Below are 17,835 nucleotides of genomic sequence, written 5' to 3' on the forward strand. Positions count from 1 at the left end.
ACATTTGTTTTCTAAATTCTCCCTGCAAAAATCTATTTTTTTTTTTTGGGGGGGTTTCTAAAGTGTTCCTGAAAAAAATAAAAATAAAAAAAAAATAATAGTGTGACATTAATATTAACATTTGTGCTTCAGTGACAGTCCTGCGTGTGGGGCATCTCTCTAATTTGCAGCCACCAAAAAAAGAGTGTGTAACATTGGGCCTGATTTTCGCTGTGGTCTCACCAACCTGTAAAGGGGTAGCTAAATCATACTGAAGTTATAGCTCACCGTGTAAGTTGTGTGACTGCAACAAATAACGTTAGTTTGGTTACGTTTTTAAAACAATGAGGAAGTCTAGTGGAAGAGGTCGTGGCCGGGGGCGTTCATTGTCAGCTGGTAATGAGGGTAGTGGTAGTGGTGGAGCATCAGGTGGTCGTGGGGGAAAAAATATTGCACCTAAGTCTGGAGCTGTGGAGCCAGGTTCGTCGTCCGGCTACACAAGGCCTCGAACGCTCCCTTTTCTGGGATTAGGAAAACCGCTTTTAAAGCCGGAGCAGCAAGAGCAAGTTTTGGCTTATCTTGCTGACTCAGCCTCTAGCTCTTTTGCCTCATCTCGTGAAACTGGTAAAAGTAAAAGCAGCGCGTCGTTAGTGGATGTTCACGGTCAGGGACAAGTCACTTCCTTGTCCTCTTCAGCAAAAACAACAACAGAGAAGAATGCAGCAGGCGACACAACGGGTTACTCCATGGAGCTCTTTACACATACCGTCCCTGGCTTAGAAAGTGAAGCAGTTAACAGTCCATGCCCATTACAAATTGAATCTGACATGGAGTGCACTGACGCACAGCCACAGCCAGACTACTATGCTGGTCCTTTGACTCAGACCACAACATTGCCCTCGCAGGGTGCTGATCAAGAATCAGACCCTGATGAGACTATGTTGCCCCATCACGAACGTTATACCACCGAACGACACGGTGACACAGACGAAGTTGCGCAGGAGGTACAAGAAGAGTTATTAGATGACCCAGTTCTTGACCCCGATTGGCAGCCATTGGGGGAACAGGGTGCAGGCGGCAGCAGTTCTGAAGCAGAGGAGGAGGAGGGGCCGCAGCAGGCATCAACATCGCCACAGGTTCCATCTGCCGGGCCCGTATCTTGCCCAAAACGCGTGGCAAAGCCAAAACCTGGTGGAGGACAGCGTGGCCATCCGGTTAAAGCTCAGTCTGCAATGCCTGAAAAGGTATCCGATGCTAGAAAGAGTGCAGTCTGGCATTTTTTTAAACAACATCCAATTGATCAGCGCAAAGTCATCTGTCAAAAATGTTCTACTTCCTTAAGCAGAGGTCAGAATCTGAAAAGTCTCAATACTAGTTGCATGCATAGACATTTAACCACCATGCATTTGAAAGCTTGGACTAACTACCAAACGTCCCTTAAGGTTGTTGCACCCTCGGCCAATGAAGCTAGTCATCAACGCAACATCCCTTCCGGCAGTGTAGGACCACCATTTAGCGCACCACCTGCTGTATCTGTGCAGGTATCTTTGCCAGGCCAAAGCAGTCAGGGTCAGGGAATCACCAGTTTCGTAGTAGGAAACACTGCATCTAGGGCACCGGCGGCAACAATACCATCTCCCACCGTCTCTCAGTCTGCCATGTCCACCGGCACCCCCGCTAGTTCCACGATCTCCAGCTCTCCAGTCCAGCTCACCCTACATGAGACTATGGTTAGAAAAAGGAAATACTTAGCCTCGCATCCGCGTACACAGGGTTTGAACGCCCACATAGCTAGACTAATCTCGTTAGAGATGATGCCCTACCGGTTAGTTGAAAGCGAAGCTTTCAAAGACCTGATGGACTACGCTGTACCACGCTACGAGCTACCCAGTCGACACTTTTTTTCCAGAAAAGCCATCCCAGCCCTCCACCAGCATGTTAAAGAGCGCATCGTCCATGCACTCAGGCAATCTGTGAGCACAAAGGTGCACCTGACAACAGATGCATGGACCAGTAGGCATGGCCAGGGACGTTACGTGTCCATCACGGCACACTGGGTAAATGTGGTGGATTCAGGGTCCACAGGGGACAGCAAGTTTGGGACAGTTCTGCCTAGCCCACGGTCTAGTAAACAGTTGTCTGTAGCCGTTCGCACCCCCTCCTCCTCCTCCTCCTCGTCCTCCTGCAGAAGCAAGAGCTCGTCCACAGACCGCAGTCGCACAAACACTCCATCCGCACCTGCCACTGTTGCACACCAGGTCTCCCATTATGGGGCAGCTACTGGCATACGTCAGCAGGCTGTATTGGCTATGAAGTGTTTGGGCGACAATAGACACACCGCGGAAGTTCTGTCCGAGTTCTTGCAGCAAGAAACGCAGTCGTGGCTGGGCACTGTAGATCTTGAGGCAGGCAAGGTAGTGAGTGATAACGGAAGGAATTTCATGGCTGCCATCTCCCTTTCCCAACTGAAACACATTCCTTGCCTGGCTCACACCTTAAACCTGGTGGTGCAGTGCTTCCTGAAAAGTTATCCGGGGTTATCCGACCTGCTCCTCAAAGTGCGTGGACTTTGCGCACATATCCGCCGTTCGCCTGTACACTCCAGCCGTATGCAGACCTATCAGCGTTCTTTGAACCTTCCCCAGCATCGCCTAATCATAGACGTTGCAACAAGGTGGAACTCAACACTGCACATGCTTCAGAGACTGTGCGAACAGAGGCGGGCTGTTATGTTTTTGTGGGAGGATACACATACACGGGCAGGCAGTAGGATGGCAGACATGGAGTTGTCAGGTGTGCAGTGGTCGAAGATTCAAGACATGTGTCAAGTCCTTCAGTGTTTTGAGGAATGCACACGGCTGGTTAGTGCAGACAACGCCATAATAAGCATGAGCATCCCCCTAATGCGTCTGCTGATGCAAAGTTTGACGCACATAAAGGATCAGGCGTCTGCACCAGAGGAAGAGGAAAGCCTTGATGACAGTCAGCGATTGTCTGGTCAGGGCAGTGTACATGACGAGGTACCGGGCGAAGAGGAGGTGGAGGATGAGGAGGATGATGGGGATGAGTATATTTTTAATGAGGAAGCTTTCCCGGGGGCACGGGAAATTGGTGGCGTGGCAAGGCCGGGTTCTGGTTTTTTGAGGGACACAAGTGACGTAGATTTGCCTGCAACTGCCCCTCAACCAAGCACAACCGCAGATTTGACAACGGGAACTTTGGCCCACATGGCGGATTATGCCTTGCGTATCCTCAAAAGGGACACACGCATTACAAAAATGATGAACGATGACGATTACTGGTTGGCCTGCCTCCTTGATCCTCGCTATAAAGGCAAATTGCAAAATATTATGCCACATGAGAACTTGGAACTAATATTAGCAACAAAACAATCAACTCTTGTTGACCGTTTGCTTCTGGCATTCCCTGCACACAGCGCCCGTGATCGTTCTCACACGAGCTCCAGGGGCCAGCAGACCAGAGGTGTTAGAGGGGCAGAAATCAGAAGTGGCGTTGGACAGAGGGGTTTTCTGACCAGGTTGTGGAGTGATTTTTCTATGACCGCAGACAGGACAGGTACTGCAGCATCAATTCAAAGTGACAGGAGACAACATTTGTCCAGTATGGTTACAAACTATTTTTCATCCCTTATCGACGTTCTCCCTCAACCGTCATTCCCATTTGATTACTGGGCATCCAAATTAGACACCTGGCCAGAATTGGCAGAATATGCATTGCAGGAGCTTGCTTGCCCGGCAGCTAGTGTCCTATCAGAAAGAGTATTCAGTGCTGCAGGTTCAATACTAACAGAAAAAAGGACTCGTCTGGCTACCCAAAATGTAGATGATCTAACCTTCATTAAAATGAACCACAACTGGATTTCAAAATCTTTTGCCCCACCCTGCCCGGCTGACACCTAGCTTTCCTATGAAAAGGTCTTGCCTGTGGACTATTCTGAATGACTTTTCCAATCTCGTAATTTTCTTCACCTGATTGTCCAGCATACGACATGTTTCCACCTCACGAAATGGCCAAACTCCCCACACGGGGCCGTGCTATCGCCACTTTGCGCTTGGACCCTTGAGAGTGCTGTTTGTCTGAAGAGGTGGGTGTGGCCGCTTTTGGTCGACGGCACTGCCACTGGGTCCCTCATAGTACAATAAAGTGTCTCTGGCGGTGGTGGTGCGCACCCAACGTCAGACACACCGTTGTAATATGAGGGGCCCTGTGCCTGTACCGCCGGCCACAAGACAGTTCCCCCCCCCAGCTCAAACAGTGCTCTACCACTAGCAAAATTATCTCTCACAGCTTCACCAATGTGTAGTCTAGCCGCTGACATCCTTCAATGCCTGGCACTGACAATACCATTGTTTTGACATTTTTGTTATGTTAGGCCTTCGAAGCCTGTCTGCGGTCCCTTCTTTCTACAACTACTACACTGACCAGGCCACTGCTGGCCGTGTTACCCTGGAACCAATTTAAAAGTGCCTACAGTCAGCCCAATTTTGTTATGTTAGGCCTTCGAAGACTGTCTGCCGTCACTCCTTCCACTAGACTTCCACTGACCATACACTGCTGCCCATGTACCCCTGGAACCAATTTAAAGTGCCTACAGCCAGCCCAATTTTGTTATGTTAGGCCTTCGAAGCCTGTCTGCGGTCACTCCTTCCACTAGACTTCCACTGACCAGACCACTGCTGCCCGTGTACCCCTGGAACCAATTTAAAAGTGCCTACAGCCAGCCCAAGTTTGTTATGTTAGGCCTTGGAAGCCTGTCTGCGGTCACTCCTTCCACTAGACTTCCACTGACCAGACCACTGCTGCCCGTGTACCCCTGGAACCAATTTAAAAGTGCCTACAGCCAGCCCAAGTTTGTTATGTTAGGCCTTGGAAGCCTGTCTGCGGTCACTCCTTCCACTAGACTTCCACTGACCAGACCACTGCTGCCCGTGTACCCCTGGAACCAATTTAAAAGTGCCTACAGCCAGCCCAAGTTTGTTATGTTAGGCCTTGGAAGCCTGTCTGCGGTCACTCCTTCCACTAGACTTCCACTGACCAGACCACTGCTGCCCGTGTACCCCTGGAACCAATTTAAAAGTGCCTACAGCCAGCCCAAGTTTGTTATGTTAGGCCTTGGAAGCCTGTCTGCGGTCACTCCTTCCACTAGACTTCCACTGACCAGACCACTGCTGCCCGTGTACCCCTGGAACCAATTTAAAAGTGCCTACAGCCAGCCCAAGTTTGTTATGTTAGGCCTTGGAAGCCTGTCTGCGGTCACTCCTTCCACTAGACTTCCACTGACCAGACCACTGCTGCCCGTGTACCCCTGGAACCAATTTAAAAGTGCCTACAGCCAGCCCAAGTTTGTTATGTTAGGCCTTCTAAGCCTGTCTGCGGTCCATTCTTTCAACTACTACTACACTGACCAGGTCACTGCTGCCCGTGTACCCCTGGAACCAATTTAAAATTGCCTACAGCCAGCCCAATTTTTTTATTTTAGGCCTTCGATGCCTGTCTGCGGTCCATTCTTTCAACTACTACTACACTGACCAGGTCACTGCTGTCCGTGTACCCCTGGAACCAATTTAAAATTGCCTACAGCCATGTGTTATTATTTTAGGCCTTCGATGCCTGTCTGCGGTCACTCCTTCCACTAGGCCTCCACTGACCACACCACTGCTGTCCGTGTACCCCTGGAACCAATTTAAAATTGCCTACAGCCATGTGTTATTATTTTAGGCCTTCGATGCCTGTCTGCGGTCACTCCTTCCACTAGGCCTCCACTGACCACACCACTGCTGTCCGTGTACCCCTGGAACCAATTTAAAATTGCCTACAGCCAGCCCAATTTTTTTATTTTAGGCCTTCGATGCCTGTCTGCGGTCCATTCTTTCAACTACTACTACACTGACCAGGTCACTGCTGTCCGTGTACCCCTGTAACCAATTTAAAATTGCCTACAGCCATGTGTTATTATTTTAGGCATTCGATGCCTGTCTGCGGTCCATTTTTTCAACTACTACTACACTGACCAGGTCACTGCTGCCCGTGTACCCCTGGAACCAATTTAAAATTGCCTACAGCCATGTGTTATTATTTTAGGCCTTCGATGCCTGTCTGCGGTCACTCCTTCCACTAGGCCTCCACTGACCACACCACTGCTGCCCGTGTACCCCTGGAACCAATTTAAAATTGCCTACAGCCAGCCCAATTTTTTTATTTTAGGCCTTCGATGCCTGTCTGCGGTCCATTCTTTCAACTACTACTACACTGACCAGGTCACTGCTGCCCGTGTACCCCTGGAACCAATTTAAAATTGCCTACAGCCATGTGTTATTATTTTAGGCCTTCGATGCCTGTCTGCGGTCACTCCTTCCACTAGGCCTCCACTGACCACACCACTGCTGTCCGTGTACCCCTGGAACCAATTTAAAATTGCCTACAGCCATGTGTTATTATTTTAGGCCTTCGATGCCTGTCTGCGGTCCATTCTTTCAACTACTACTACACTGACCAGGGCACTGCTGGCCGTGTACCCCTGGAACCAACATCAGAAAATATAAAAATAAGTATTTTGCTTATAAAAAAGAAAATACTGGTGAGATATCAAATGCAGACATTTTAACATTAAAAACAAACACACAACTCTAATCTGGTACAGTACTAAAAATGGCCACCAGCTACAATTACTTTCTCCTGCAAGTAGTTAACTGAAAGTTTTTTTAAATTGAAAACACACATATGGCATCCACCGAGTGTTGTCCTGTCGCGTCTTCTTTATATTATTGCCGAGAAGATGCAAAATAATGAAAATAATAAAATCATTAATTACCAAAATAATAGAGAAAGTCAACACCACATTGCAAATAAACATTCATTCCAAATAAAGAAGCAGGGCGCGTCCGAGGGTGAGTATATACCTAATAAGAATATAATCACCCTCGGACGCGCAATGCTTATTTCCAACAGCCTTCCTTCCTAAGAATCAGCCCTTCCGTCGTGTAGAGAGACGTTGTGTTACACTCCAAGGTGTTCCCCAGGTTGCCTTTCCTGAGCTTCGATCTTCCGGCTCTCGTTTAGTAGTTCTTGGAAACTACTCTGCATTAGGCCTTCAAATTGGGTATGGGGTGTAGAGAGATGGTGTGTTCCACTCCAAGGTGTTCCCCAGGTTGCCTTTCCTGAGCTTCGATCTTCCGGCTCTCGTTTAGTAGTTGTTGGAAACTACGCTGCATTAGGCCTTCAAATTGGGTATGGGGTGTAGCGAGAGGGTGTGTTACACTCCAAGGTGTTCCCCAGGTTGCCTTTCCTGAGCTTCGATCTTCCGGCTCTCGTTTAGTAGTTCTTGGAAACTACACTGCATTAGGCCTTCAAATTGGGTATGGGGTGTAGAGAGAGGGTGTGTTACACTCCAAGGTGTTCCCCAGGTTGCCTTTCCTGAGCTTCGATATTCCGGCTCTCGTTTAGTAGTTGTCGGAAACTACGCTGCATTAGGCCTACAAATTGGGTATGGGGCGTAGAGAGAGGGTGTGTTACACTCCAAGGTGTTCCCCAGGTTGCCTTTCCTGAGCTTCGATATTCCGGCTCTCGTTTAGTAGTTGTCGGAAACTACGCTGCATTAGGCCTACAAATTGGGTATGGGGTGTAGAGAGAGGGTGTGTTACACTCCAAGGTGTTCCCCAGGTTGCCTTTCCTGAGCTTCGATCTTCATGCTCTCGTTTAGTAGTTGTCGGAAACTACGCTGCATTAGGCCTACAAATTGGGTATGGGGTGTAGAGAGAGGGTTTGTTACACTCCAAGGTGTTCCCCAGGTTGCCTTTCCTGAGCTTCGATCTTCCGGCTCTCGTTTAGTAGTTGTTGGAAACTACGCTGCATTAGGCCTTCAAATTGGGTATGGGGTGTAGCGAGAGGGTGTGTTACACTCCAAGGTGTTCCCCAGGTTGCCTTTCCTGAGCTTCGATCTTCCGGCTCTCGTTTAGTAGTTCTTGGAAACTACACTGCATTAGGCCTTCAAATTGGGTATGGGGTGTAGAGAGAGGGTGTGTTACACTCTAAGGTGTTCCCCAGGTTTCCTTGCCATTGCTTCGGTCTTCCGACTCTCGTTTAGTAGTTGTAGAAAAGTACACTGCATTAGGCCATACAAAATGGGTATGGGGTGGAGAGAGATGGTGTGTTACACTCCAAGGTGTTCCCCAGGTTGCCTTTCCTGAGCTTCTATCTTCAGGCTCTCATTAAATTGTGGTTAAATGGAACAACTGCATTTGGCGTACTAGTTGGTTTGGGGCCTACTATCGGTGTCTGCCACTCCTTGCTGTTCTCCTCCACTGAACAAAGCTGTGCCGCCTGTTTACTACGGTTGCCAATTTTGAACTGCATTTCGACTACTTACTGATTTGGCCCTACTCTCTGTGTCAGCCTCTCATTCCAGTTGTCCTCCACTGCAATGCCCCCTGGTTATTCCTGTGTTACCAATTTTGAACTGCATTTAGCCCACTTTCTTCTTTGGGCCTATATCTGTGTTTCCACTTCATCGTGCCCATTGCCCAGCCAGTGATAGATGAGTCTGCTGGTACATTGACCCATAACGCAACATTCCCCGTGCACGCTACACAACAACATTGTGACCCTGCTGAAAGTCAGGTTGCTCTTCCCGCATACCATACCACCTTACACGGGGACAAAGAGGAAGGTGCAGATGAAAGTGCAGGTTCCTTCATCAGGTGGGGGGAGGAATACTAGTTGGCGACGTCACTGGCACAGGGCCTCTCATAGTACGCAAAAGTGTTGCTGCCGGTGGGAGGCGCCCCCGCCGTGCAAACACACCGCTGTACTTTGAGGGGCCCTGTGCCAGTGCCAATGCCAACGAGTGGGCCCCCCCTGCTTGCTCAGGTTCACAGCACTTGCAAAGTTGAAATACTTACCTCTCCCTGCTCCACTGCCGTGACGTGGTCCAGATTTCCTGGGCCCACTAATTACTTGAACCAGCCCTACCCCCCACAACTTTAGCCAAATGACCCCCAATTTCAAATGCCTTCCAATTATTATAAGGTAAATTACGCTTGACAAGCTTCATTAAGAAGAATGGATGGTTTTGACATTAAAATGGCCACTCTAGGTGTTTTCCTGGCCCCCACTCACTGCCGACTATGCTGCCCCATTGACTTGCATTGGGTTTCGTGTTTCGGTCGATCCCGACTTTACGTCATAATCGGCCGATTTCACTCGACCCGACTTTGGACATAGTCGGGTTTCGCAAAACCCGGCTCGACTCTAAAAAGGTCAAGGTCGCTCAACTCTATTGGTGACCCTTAATATAGGGTTTTCATTGTTTCTTGGGATTTCACCTAGCATTTCATTTTCCACCGTGAATACCGTGGAGAAGAAGGTGTTTAATATGTTAGCTTTTTCCTCGTCATCTACAACCATTCTTTCCTCACTATTTTTTAAGGGGCCTACATTTTCAGTTTTTATTCTTTTACTATTGATATAGTTGAAGAACAGTTTGGGATTAGTTTTACTCTCCTTAGCAATGTGCTTCTCTGTTTCCTTTTTGGCAGCTTTAATTAGTTTTTTAGATAAAGTATTTTTCTCCCTATAGTTTTTTAGAGCTTCAATGGTGCCATCCTGCTTTAGTAGTGCAAATGCTTTCTTTTTACTGTTAATTGCCTGTCTTACTTCTTTGTTTAGCCACATTGGGTTTTTCCTATTTCTAGTCCTTTTATTCCCACAAGGTATAAACCGCTTACACTGCCTATTTAGGATGTTCTTAAACATTTCCCATTTATTATCTGTATTCTTATTTCTGAGGATATTGTCCCAGTCTACCAGATTAAGGGCATCTCTAAGCTGTTCAAACTTTGCCTTCCTAAAGTTCAATGTTTTTGTGACTCCCTGACAAGTCCCCCTAGTGAAAGACAGGTGAAACTGCACAATATTGTGGTCGCTATTTCCTAAATGCCCAACCACCTGCAGATTTGTTATTCTGTCAGGTCTATTAGATAGTATTAGGTCTAAAAGTGCTGCTCCTCTGGTTGGATTCTGCACCAATTGTGAAAGATAATTTTTCTTGGTTATTAGCAGAAACCTGTTGCCTTTATGGGTTTCACAGGTTTCTGTTTCCCAGTTAATATCCGGGTAGTTAAAGTCCCCCATAACCAGGACCTCATTATGGGTTGCAGCTTCATCTATCTGCTTTAGAAGTAGACTTTCCATGCTTTCTGTTATATTTGGGGGTTTGTAACAGACCCCAATGAGAATTTTGTTACCATTTTTCCCTCTATGAATTTCAACCCATATGGACTCGACATCCTCATTCCCTTCGCTAATATCCTCCCTTAAAGTGGACTTTAGACAAGACTTTACATAGAGACAAACCCCTCCTCCTCTCCGATTTTTACGATCCTTTCTAAACAGACTGTTACCCTGTAAGTTGACTGCCCAGTCATAGCTTTCATCTAACCATGTCTCGGTTATTCCCACTATGTCAAAGTTACCTGTAGATATTTCTGCTTCTAGTTCTTCCATCTTGTTTGTCAGGCTTCTGGCGTTTGCGAGCATGCAGTTTAGAGGATTTTGTTTTGTTCCAATCTCCTCACTGTGGATTGTTTTAGAAATGTTCTTACCTCCCTTCAGAGTATGTTTTCCTGGGTCGTCTTTGTTCGAGTCTAATGTTTTTCTTCCCGTCCCCTCTTCTTCTAGTTTAACGCATAATAAAAATATGGGCATTTTTTATTTTTTGTTTTTATTGTTTTATTTTGAATGGGGCAAAACAAGGGTGATTTGAACTTTTTATATTTTTAAAATTTATAAAATATATTTTTAAACATTTTTTTACTTTTTACTTGCTTCAATAGTCTCCATAGAAAACTTGAAGCTGTGATCGTCTGATCGCTTGTGCTACACATAAGCAGTGCTTCAGCCCTGCTATGTGTAGCAGAAATGATCATCCGCTATGAATGACCACTGTGGGGCGGCGCTCATAGCACCTTAGCAATGACAAGAATGGGGGTCTTCTGCAGACCCGTGGTTGTCATGCCAGCCCATCGGCACCCCACGATCATGTGGCAGGGGAGTCAATGGGTAGATTAAGTGATTGGCTTGCAACTCGTGCATTTTAAATACTGCTGTCAGAGATTGATAGCAGCATTTAACATGTTAACATCCCCAGATGGATCACAATTCCAACTGCGGCTATTAGGGGCACATGACAGCTAATCAGATCAGCTGTCATGTGCCTGAAAGGATGCGGGCTCAAGGCCGGAGCCCGCATCAAAGGGAGGGAGGTGACCTATGACGTATAGGTACATCATAGTTCGTAAAGGGGTTAAACATGGCAACCTAAGGATGTTGGATGTTACTGTATGGAACTGATCACATGCTTCCATTAAAGGGAACCTGTCACCTCAAATTGGTGGGATATTAAAATCAGTTTTTACTGGTCAGATGGGCGGCGTATCCTCATCATTTCTCCACCCCATCCGTCCATGTTTTCCACAATATTTTACTGAGTAAGAGTATGCATGCGCCATAGTTGGCACGTGCGCCATGCAGTCTTCAGTGGCGCACACGCAGTATGCTTTGCCCTACTGCGGGCAAAGCCGAAACGCATTACTGCACATGCGCCTGCGTAATATGTCCCGACACACAGCGAAATACTTCCTGATTTTGGCTTCCAAATACTGATGTAAAATACTGACCAAATACTGAACATGTGAATGTGGCCTAAGCATGGGATCTGTCAACTGTAAGCTAAAATGGCATTTATTGAGAATGTTACAAAGCTAAGATCATAATCATTAAATGAATACTATTACAGCCCATGGGAGACAGGTGCCACTGTTTACCTTCAATAAAGTATAAGTTAGCAGCTTTTACCAGTATATACTGTACATTCAACAAAGAAAGACAAAGAAAAGTAATGTGAACAGCACCTTAGGCACACTGTCAGTCTTTAAAGTCATGGACAGACAATGGAAAAAGATAGATAATAAAAAAAATATGAATACAAAAAAATATTAGAAAATGTTTCAGTATTGGGCCTTAATTATCAGAAAAAAATATCTGTGATACATTCGATTTAATGTAGATTAATATATAGTAGCTGCATAGTACGATGTGTTAATAAAATTTTGTTCTGTTTTCTTGATCTGTCAGATCATACTGCCATGGATAATAAACGTCCCACCATTCTAATATTGGCATCTTGTAAGAATTGGACTCAGGCAACTTTATTCTGCTTAGTTTCTAATTACTGGCCACATCATATTTCCGTCACCTGGTTCAAAAATGGAAAACTTCTTACAGACAGCGGCAAAGATTTTGCTGCCATGCTGAACAAAAAAGATAACACATACTTTGGAAAGAGTGAAATAAGTGTGAATTGGAATGAAACTGATACCTACACGTGTAAAGCAACCCATCAAGGTCAAGATTCTCTGCAGGATGTCACTAAGTGCTCAGGTAAGGGAAATAAAAACCTATATACATGGGCTTCTTAAAAAGGACCTATCAATTCTGAGAAAAATGCAAAAAGTGACAGTGGATGAAAGACTAAGACTTTTGTCAGATATATGTCAGGGGCAAATCAGTTGATTTTCCCTAGTAATCTATGTTTTTGATTCGCTTCACCACTGTGGGCTCAAAATTTGGTGAGGTTCTCTTCTCAGGGATGTAATTGTAACAGTGGGACTGCTTATTTATGGCATCTCAATGGTAAGTGGAGCCTTGTACTTAAATCTACAGGATAAAGAATGGAATTGACAAGCCTTTGAATACAATGGGAAAATCAATTAAGTTATTTTTCTCTTAAATTTGCCTAGTGAATTTACAAACATGGTGAATCATTTTATCAATGCAACTCAAGGAGCACTACATTAGTGAAAGGCAAATAAGGTGAAACATTTTCCTCCCATCAATTAAGTCAGAGTCAGAACTTTACTTGATACTTAATATCGCCATTTATCATTCATGGTATTAAATGCTTCCTTGTATTCCGCAGACCAGATAAAGTGTGCATAGGAGCTTTTAACGGGTTAATCTGGAGGAGGAGAACTTAAAAGGGTATTCCCATCTCCAAGATCCTATCCCAATATGTAATAAGTGTAATAATAATAATATTAGCAAATACCTCCAATTAGAAAAAATAATACAGTTCTTATAATATGCTTTGTCGCTTATCCCATTGGAGAATAAGTATGGATGATTCTTCACTATAATCATAATTATTTTTTTCCCATTTTTATAGCTTGTAAAAACATCATCGAAGAGCCTGTTGTAGAATTGAAGTTACCTTCCAATGAAGATTTACAAAATGGCAATGCTAAAATAAAATGTTTGATTCGGGTTAGCAATCTGGACAATAGCCAAGTGTCTTTAAAATTAAATAATGACATGAAAATACCACAAATAACACCTGCCAAAAATGTATATACTGCAACATATATGATATCCCGGAAGGAACTAAAAGAAATAAAAACAGTGACCTGTGCAGTGAATCGGGCCTGCTCACCCATGCCGGTAGAGATATCTAAAGGAGTTGGTAAGTGTCATGGAAAGTAAGCATATTCTGCTACCAGTCGGGTAAGGATGGTAAAGGGGACAATGCTGGTCTCAGTTGGGTAGGGATGGTAAAGTGGACAATGCTGGTGTCATTTGGGTAAGGGTGGTAAAGGACACAATGCTGGTCTCATTTGGGTAGGGGTGGTAAAGGGGTCAATGCTGGTGTCAGATGGGTAAGGGTGGTAAAGGGGACAAAACTGGTGTCAGTTGGGTAAGAGTGGTAAAGTGGACAATGCTGGTGTCAGTTGGGTAAGGGTGGTAAAGGGGACAAAAGCTGGTGTCAGTTGGGTAAGAGTGGTAAAGTGGACAATGCTGGTGTCAGTTGGGTAAGAGTGGTAAAGTGGACAATGCTGGTGTCAGTTGGGTAGGAGTGGTAAAGGGGACAATGCTGCTGCTATAGGGGGAGGAATGGGAAGAGTTAAGGATGCTACCAGTGGGGGAGGAGAGGATTAGGGAGGAGCGCTGATGCTAGTAGGGGATGGGCGGGAAAGAAGGCAATGTTGATGTAAACTTGTTTGAGCTTTACCACTTTATTGCTAAGCCAGATACCACATATATTCTCCCAAGTTTATGTGGCTCAGTATAAATGGTTTGGATAAATCAAGCTACACAACATCCAACAACTCATCCTGATCCTGTTGAAAACATACCTTCTCATAGAAGCTATTCAGTTTAGTGTAGGCAGGACAGATCCCTCATAAACCAATGACCATGTTATTTTCATTTAAACATGATTATTTTCATTGAGATACTCCTGTTACACACAGTGAAGCTTAAACTTACAGGCATTTAGTCTCCTAGCTCACTCTTTGACAACATCCTGCATATTGGCAGCATATTTACTATGCAGCAGTTCTGTTGAACAAACCCATCTCATAAATATTAGAAAATAGGAGATCTGTCAATGTACTTAATTCCTTTAGAATATGAAGATCTATACCATCTGTACATAGTGATATACAGTGGGTATGGAAAGTATTCAGACCTCTTTAAATTTTTCACTCTTTGGTTCATTGCAGCCATTTGGTAAATTCTTTTGTAACCTTGGCCATATCTGTGCCTTGCCACAATTCTGTCTCTGAGCTCCTAGGCCAGTCCATTGACCTCAAGATTCTCATTTGGTCTGACATGCACTGTGAGCTGTGAAGTCTTATATAGACAGGTGTGTGCCTTTCCAAATCAAGTCCTATCAGTTTAACTAAACACAGCTGGACTCCAATGAAGGAGTAGAACCATCTCAAGGAGGATCACAAGGAAATGGACAGCATGTGACTTAAATATGAGTGTCTGAGCAAAGGGTCTGAATACAGGTCCTTCTCAAAAAATTAGCATATAGTGTTAAATTTCATTATTTACCATAATGTAATGATTACAATTAAACTTTCATATATTATAGATTCATTATCCACCAACTGAAATTTGTCAGGTCTTTTATTGTTTTAATACTGATGATTTTGGCATACAACTCCTGATAACCCAAAAAACCTGTCTCAATAAATTAGCATATCAAGAAAAGGTTCTCTAAACAACCTATTACCCTAATCTTCTGAATCAACTAATTAACTCTAAACACATGCAAAAGATACCTGAGGCTTTTATAAACTCCCTGCCTGGTTCATTACTCAAAACCCCCATCATGGGTAAGACTAGCGACCTGACAGATGTCAAGAAGGCCATCATTGACACCCTCAAGCAAGGCTGTTCCCAGAGTGCTGTATCAAGGCACCTCAATGGTAAGTCTGTTGGAAGGAAACAATGTGGCAGAAAACGCTGTACAACGAGAAGAGGAGACCGGATCCTGAGGAAGATTGTGGAGAAGGACCGATTCCAGACCTTGGGGAACATGAGGAAGCAGTGGACTGAGTCTGGTGTGGAAACATCCAGAGCCACCGTGCACAGGCGTGTGCAGGAAATGGGCTACAGGTGCCGCATTCCCCAGGTAAAGCCACTTTTGAACCATAAACAGCGGCAGAGGCGCCTGACCTGGGCTACAGAGAAGCAGCACTGGACTGTTGCTAAGTGGTCCCAAGTACTTTTTTCTGATGAAAGCAAATTTTGCATGTCATTCGGAAATCAAGGTGCCAGAGTCTGGAGGAAGACTGGGGAGAAGGAAATGCCAAAATGCCTGAAGTCCAGTGTCAAGTACCCACAGTCAGTGATGGTGTGGGGTGCCATGTCAGCTGCTGGTGTTGGTCCACTGTGTTTCATCAAGGGCAGGGTCAATGCAGCTAGCTATCAGGAGATTTTGGAGCACTTCATGCTTCCATCGGCTGAAATGCTTTATGGAGATGAAGATTTCATTTTTCAGCACGACCTGGCACCTGCTCACAGTGCCAAAACCACTGGTAAATGGTTTACTGACCATGGTATTACTGTGCTCAATTGGCCTGCCAACTCTCCTGACCTGAACCCCATAGAGAATCTGTGGGATATTGTGAAGAGAAAGTTGAGAGACGCAAGACCCAACACTCTGGATGAGCTTAAGGCCGCTATTGAAGCATCCTGGGCCTCCATAACATCTCAGCAGTGTCACAGGCTGATTGCCTCCATGCCACGCCGCATTGAAGCAGTCATTTCTGCCAAAGGATTTCCGACCAAGTATTGAGTGCATAACTGAACATTATTATTTGATGGGTTTTTTGTTTGTTATTAAAAAACACTTTTATTTGATTGGATGGGTGAAATATGCTAATTTATTGAGACAGGTTTTTTGGGTTATCAGGAGTTGTATGCCAAAATCATCAGTATTAAAACAATAAAAGACCTGACAAATTTCAGTTGGTGGATAATGAATCTATAATATATGAAAGTTTAATTGTAATCATTACATTATGGTAAATAATGAAATTTAACACTATATGCTAATTTTTTGAGAAGGACCTGTACTTAGGACCATGTGATATTTCAGTTTTTCTTTTTTAATAAATTTGAAAAATTTCTACATTTCTGTTTTTTTTCAGTCAAGATGGGGTGCAGAGTGGACAGTAATGAGAAAAAAAATGAACTTTTTTGAATTTACCAAATGGCAGCAATGAAACAGAGTGAAAAATTTAAAGGGGTCTGAATACTTTCCGTACCTATTGTATCTCTTGTAGTGATCATCGAGCACTAAAATGCTCGAGTGCTCTGTATTCGAACCAAGCAGGTGACATGTGACAGTGCATTTTCCCACTGTCCAGAGTTCATCGCAGTTTAGGCTGTGAGGGAGCACAGCTTCAGTGATGTCACTTCTAGTCACTGAAGCTCCGCTCTCAGCAGCTTATTCACCAGTAGTTTTCATCCGGGACGGTCGTATCTTGGCACTATCCTGGTTGAAAACTGTATATCCCCCAGATATGGACTACTGCGTGGGACACAACTATGGACAGGTATGGGTATATTGTTGGTTTATTATTTTACTTTCATTACAGGAGATCGAGAGAATCGGGGAATTAGGTGTGGCAGTAAGTCTGGTTTAATTTAGAATATTAAAGGAGTCTGTGTCTTTATTTCAATTAAAGGATTTTTTGCTGGGTGTCTGTGTTTTCTTAACAATTTGACTATGGGGTTAGTAATGGGGGCGTCTTATTGATGCCTCTCTATTACTAACCTCAGGGCTTGATGTCACAATCAACCCCCACAACTATTACCTCATTTGCCATTGCTTGCCAGAGCAAGTGGGAAAAACGAGGCTAAGTGCCAGATTTGGCACAACTTAGAGATGCGCCATTTATGGGGCAGCTGAGTGCTGATGTTTTTAGCCAGGGGAGGCAATATCCATGGCCTCTTCCTAGGCTATTAAGATCATACCGCAGCTATCTACATAGCCTTTGCTGGTCATTTTTTGGGGGCTCCCCTATTTTAATAGCCAGTACAGGCTATACAGCTGTGAGCTGATATTAATAGCCTGGGAAGCTCCATTGGTATTAGCCCCTTCCCAGGCTATAAACATATGCCCCCAGTCGCTGTCTTTCCCTCTGCTGGTTGCGACAATTGCGCCAGAGCTCACACCATTTTTTTCCCCAAAATAATCTTTTATTAATTAAATACATGTCCAGTAATTTGCACTCATGTTGTACTAATTGTATTTGTCACTGACATCTATATACAGTACAGACCAAAAGTTTGGACACAGCTTCTCATTTAAAGATTTTTCTGTATTTTCAACTGAAAATATGTCTTATATTCTAGGTTCTTCAAAGTAGCCATCTTTTGCTTTGAAAATACAGAAAATTCTTTAAATGAGAAGGTGTGTCCAAACTTTTGGTCTGTACTGTATTTACCTATTCTATATGCATTTACTGTATGTAGTCCATCTCTTCT

General features: G+C 44.6%; 1 protein-coding gene and 1 gene segment (V, D, J or C); both read left to right on the forward strand.

Moving 5' to 3' along the window:
* The window catches only part of LOC138672974 (immunoglobulin gamma-1 heavy chain-like), a 606,081-nt gene that overhangs the window by 501,295 nt on the left and 86,951 nt on the right, over positions 1-17,835 (forward strand).
* LOC138672958 (uncharacterized) overlaps positions 1-17,835 on the forward strand; it is a 147,725-nt gene that overhangs the window by 101,726 nt on the left and 28,164 nt on the right. Inside the window, exons 4-5 of the mRNA XM_069761426.1 lie at positions 12,130-12,435; positions 13,220-13,513. Of these exons, the coding sequence (XP_069617527.1) occupies positions 12,130-12,435; positions 13,220-13,513 (600 nt within the window). The remainder of the gene's footprint in view (positions 1-12,129; positions 12,436-13,219; positions 13,514-17,835) is intronic.

This window comes from Ranitomeya imitator, chromosome 1 (genome assembly GCF_032444005.1).
Source record: "Ranitomeya imitator isolate aRanImi1 chromosome 1, aRanImi1.pri, whole genome shotgun sequence".
Classification (NCBI taxonomy): domain Eukaryota; kingdom Metazoa; phylum Chordata; class Amphibia; order Anura; family Dendrobatidae; genus Ranitomeya; species Ranitomeya imitator.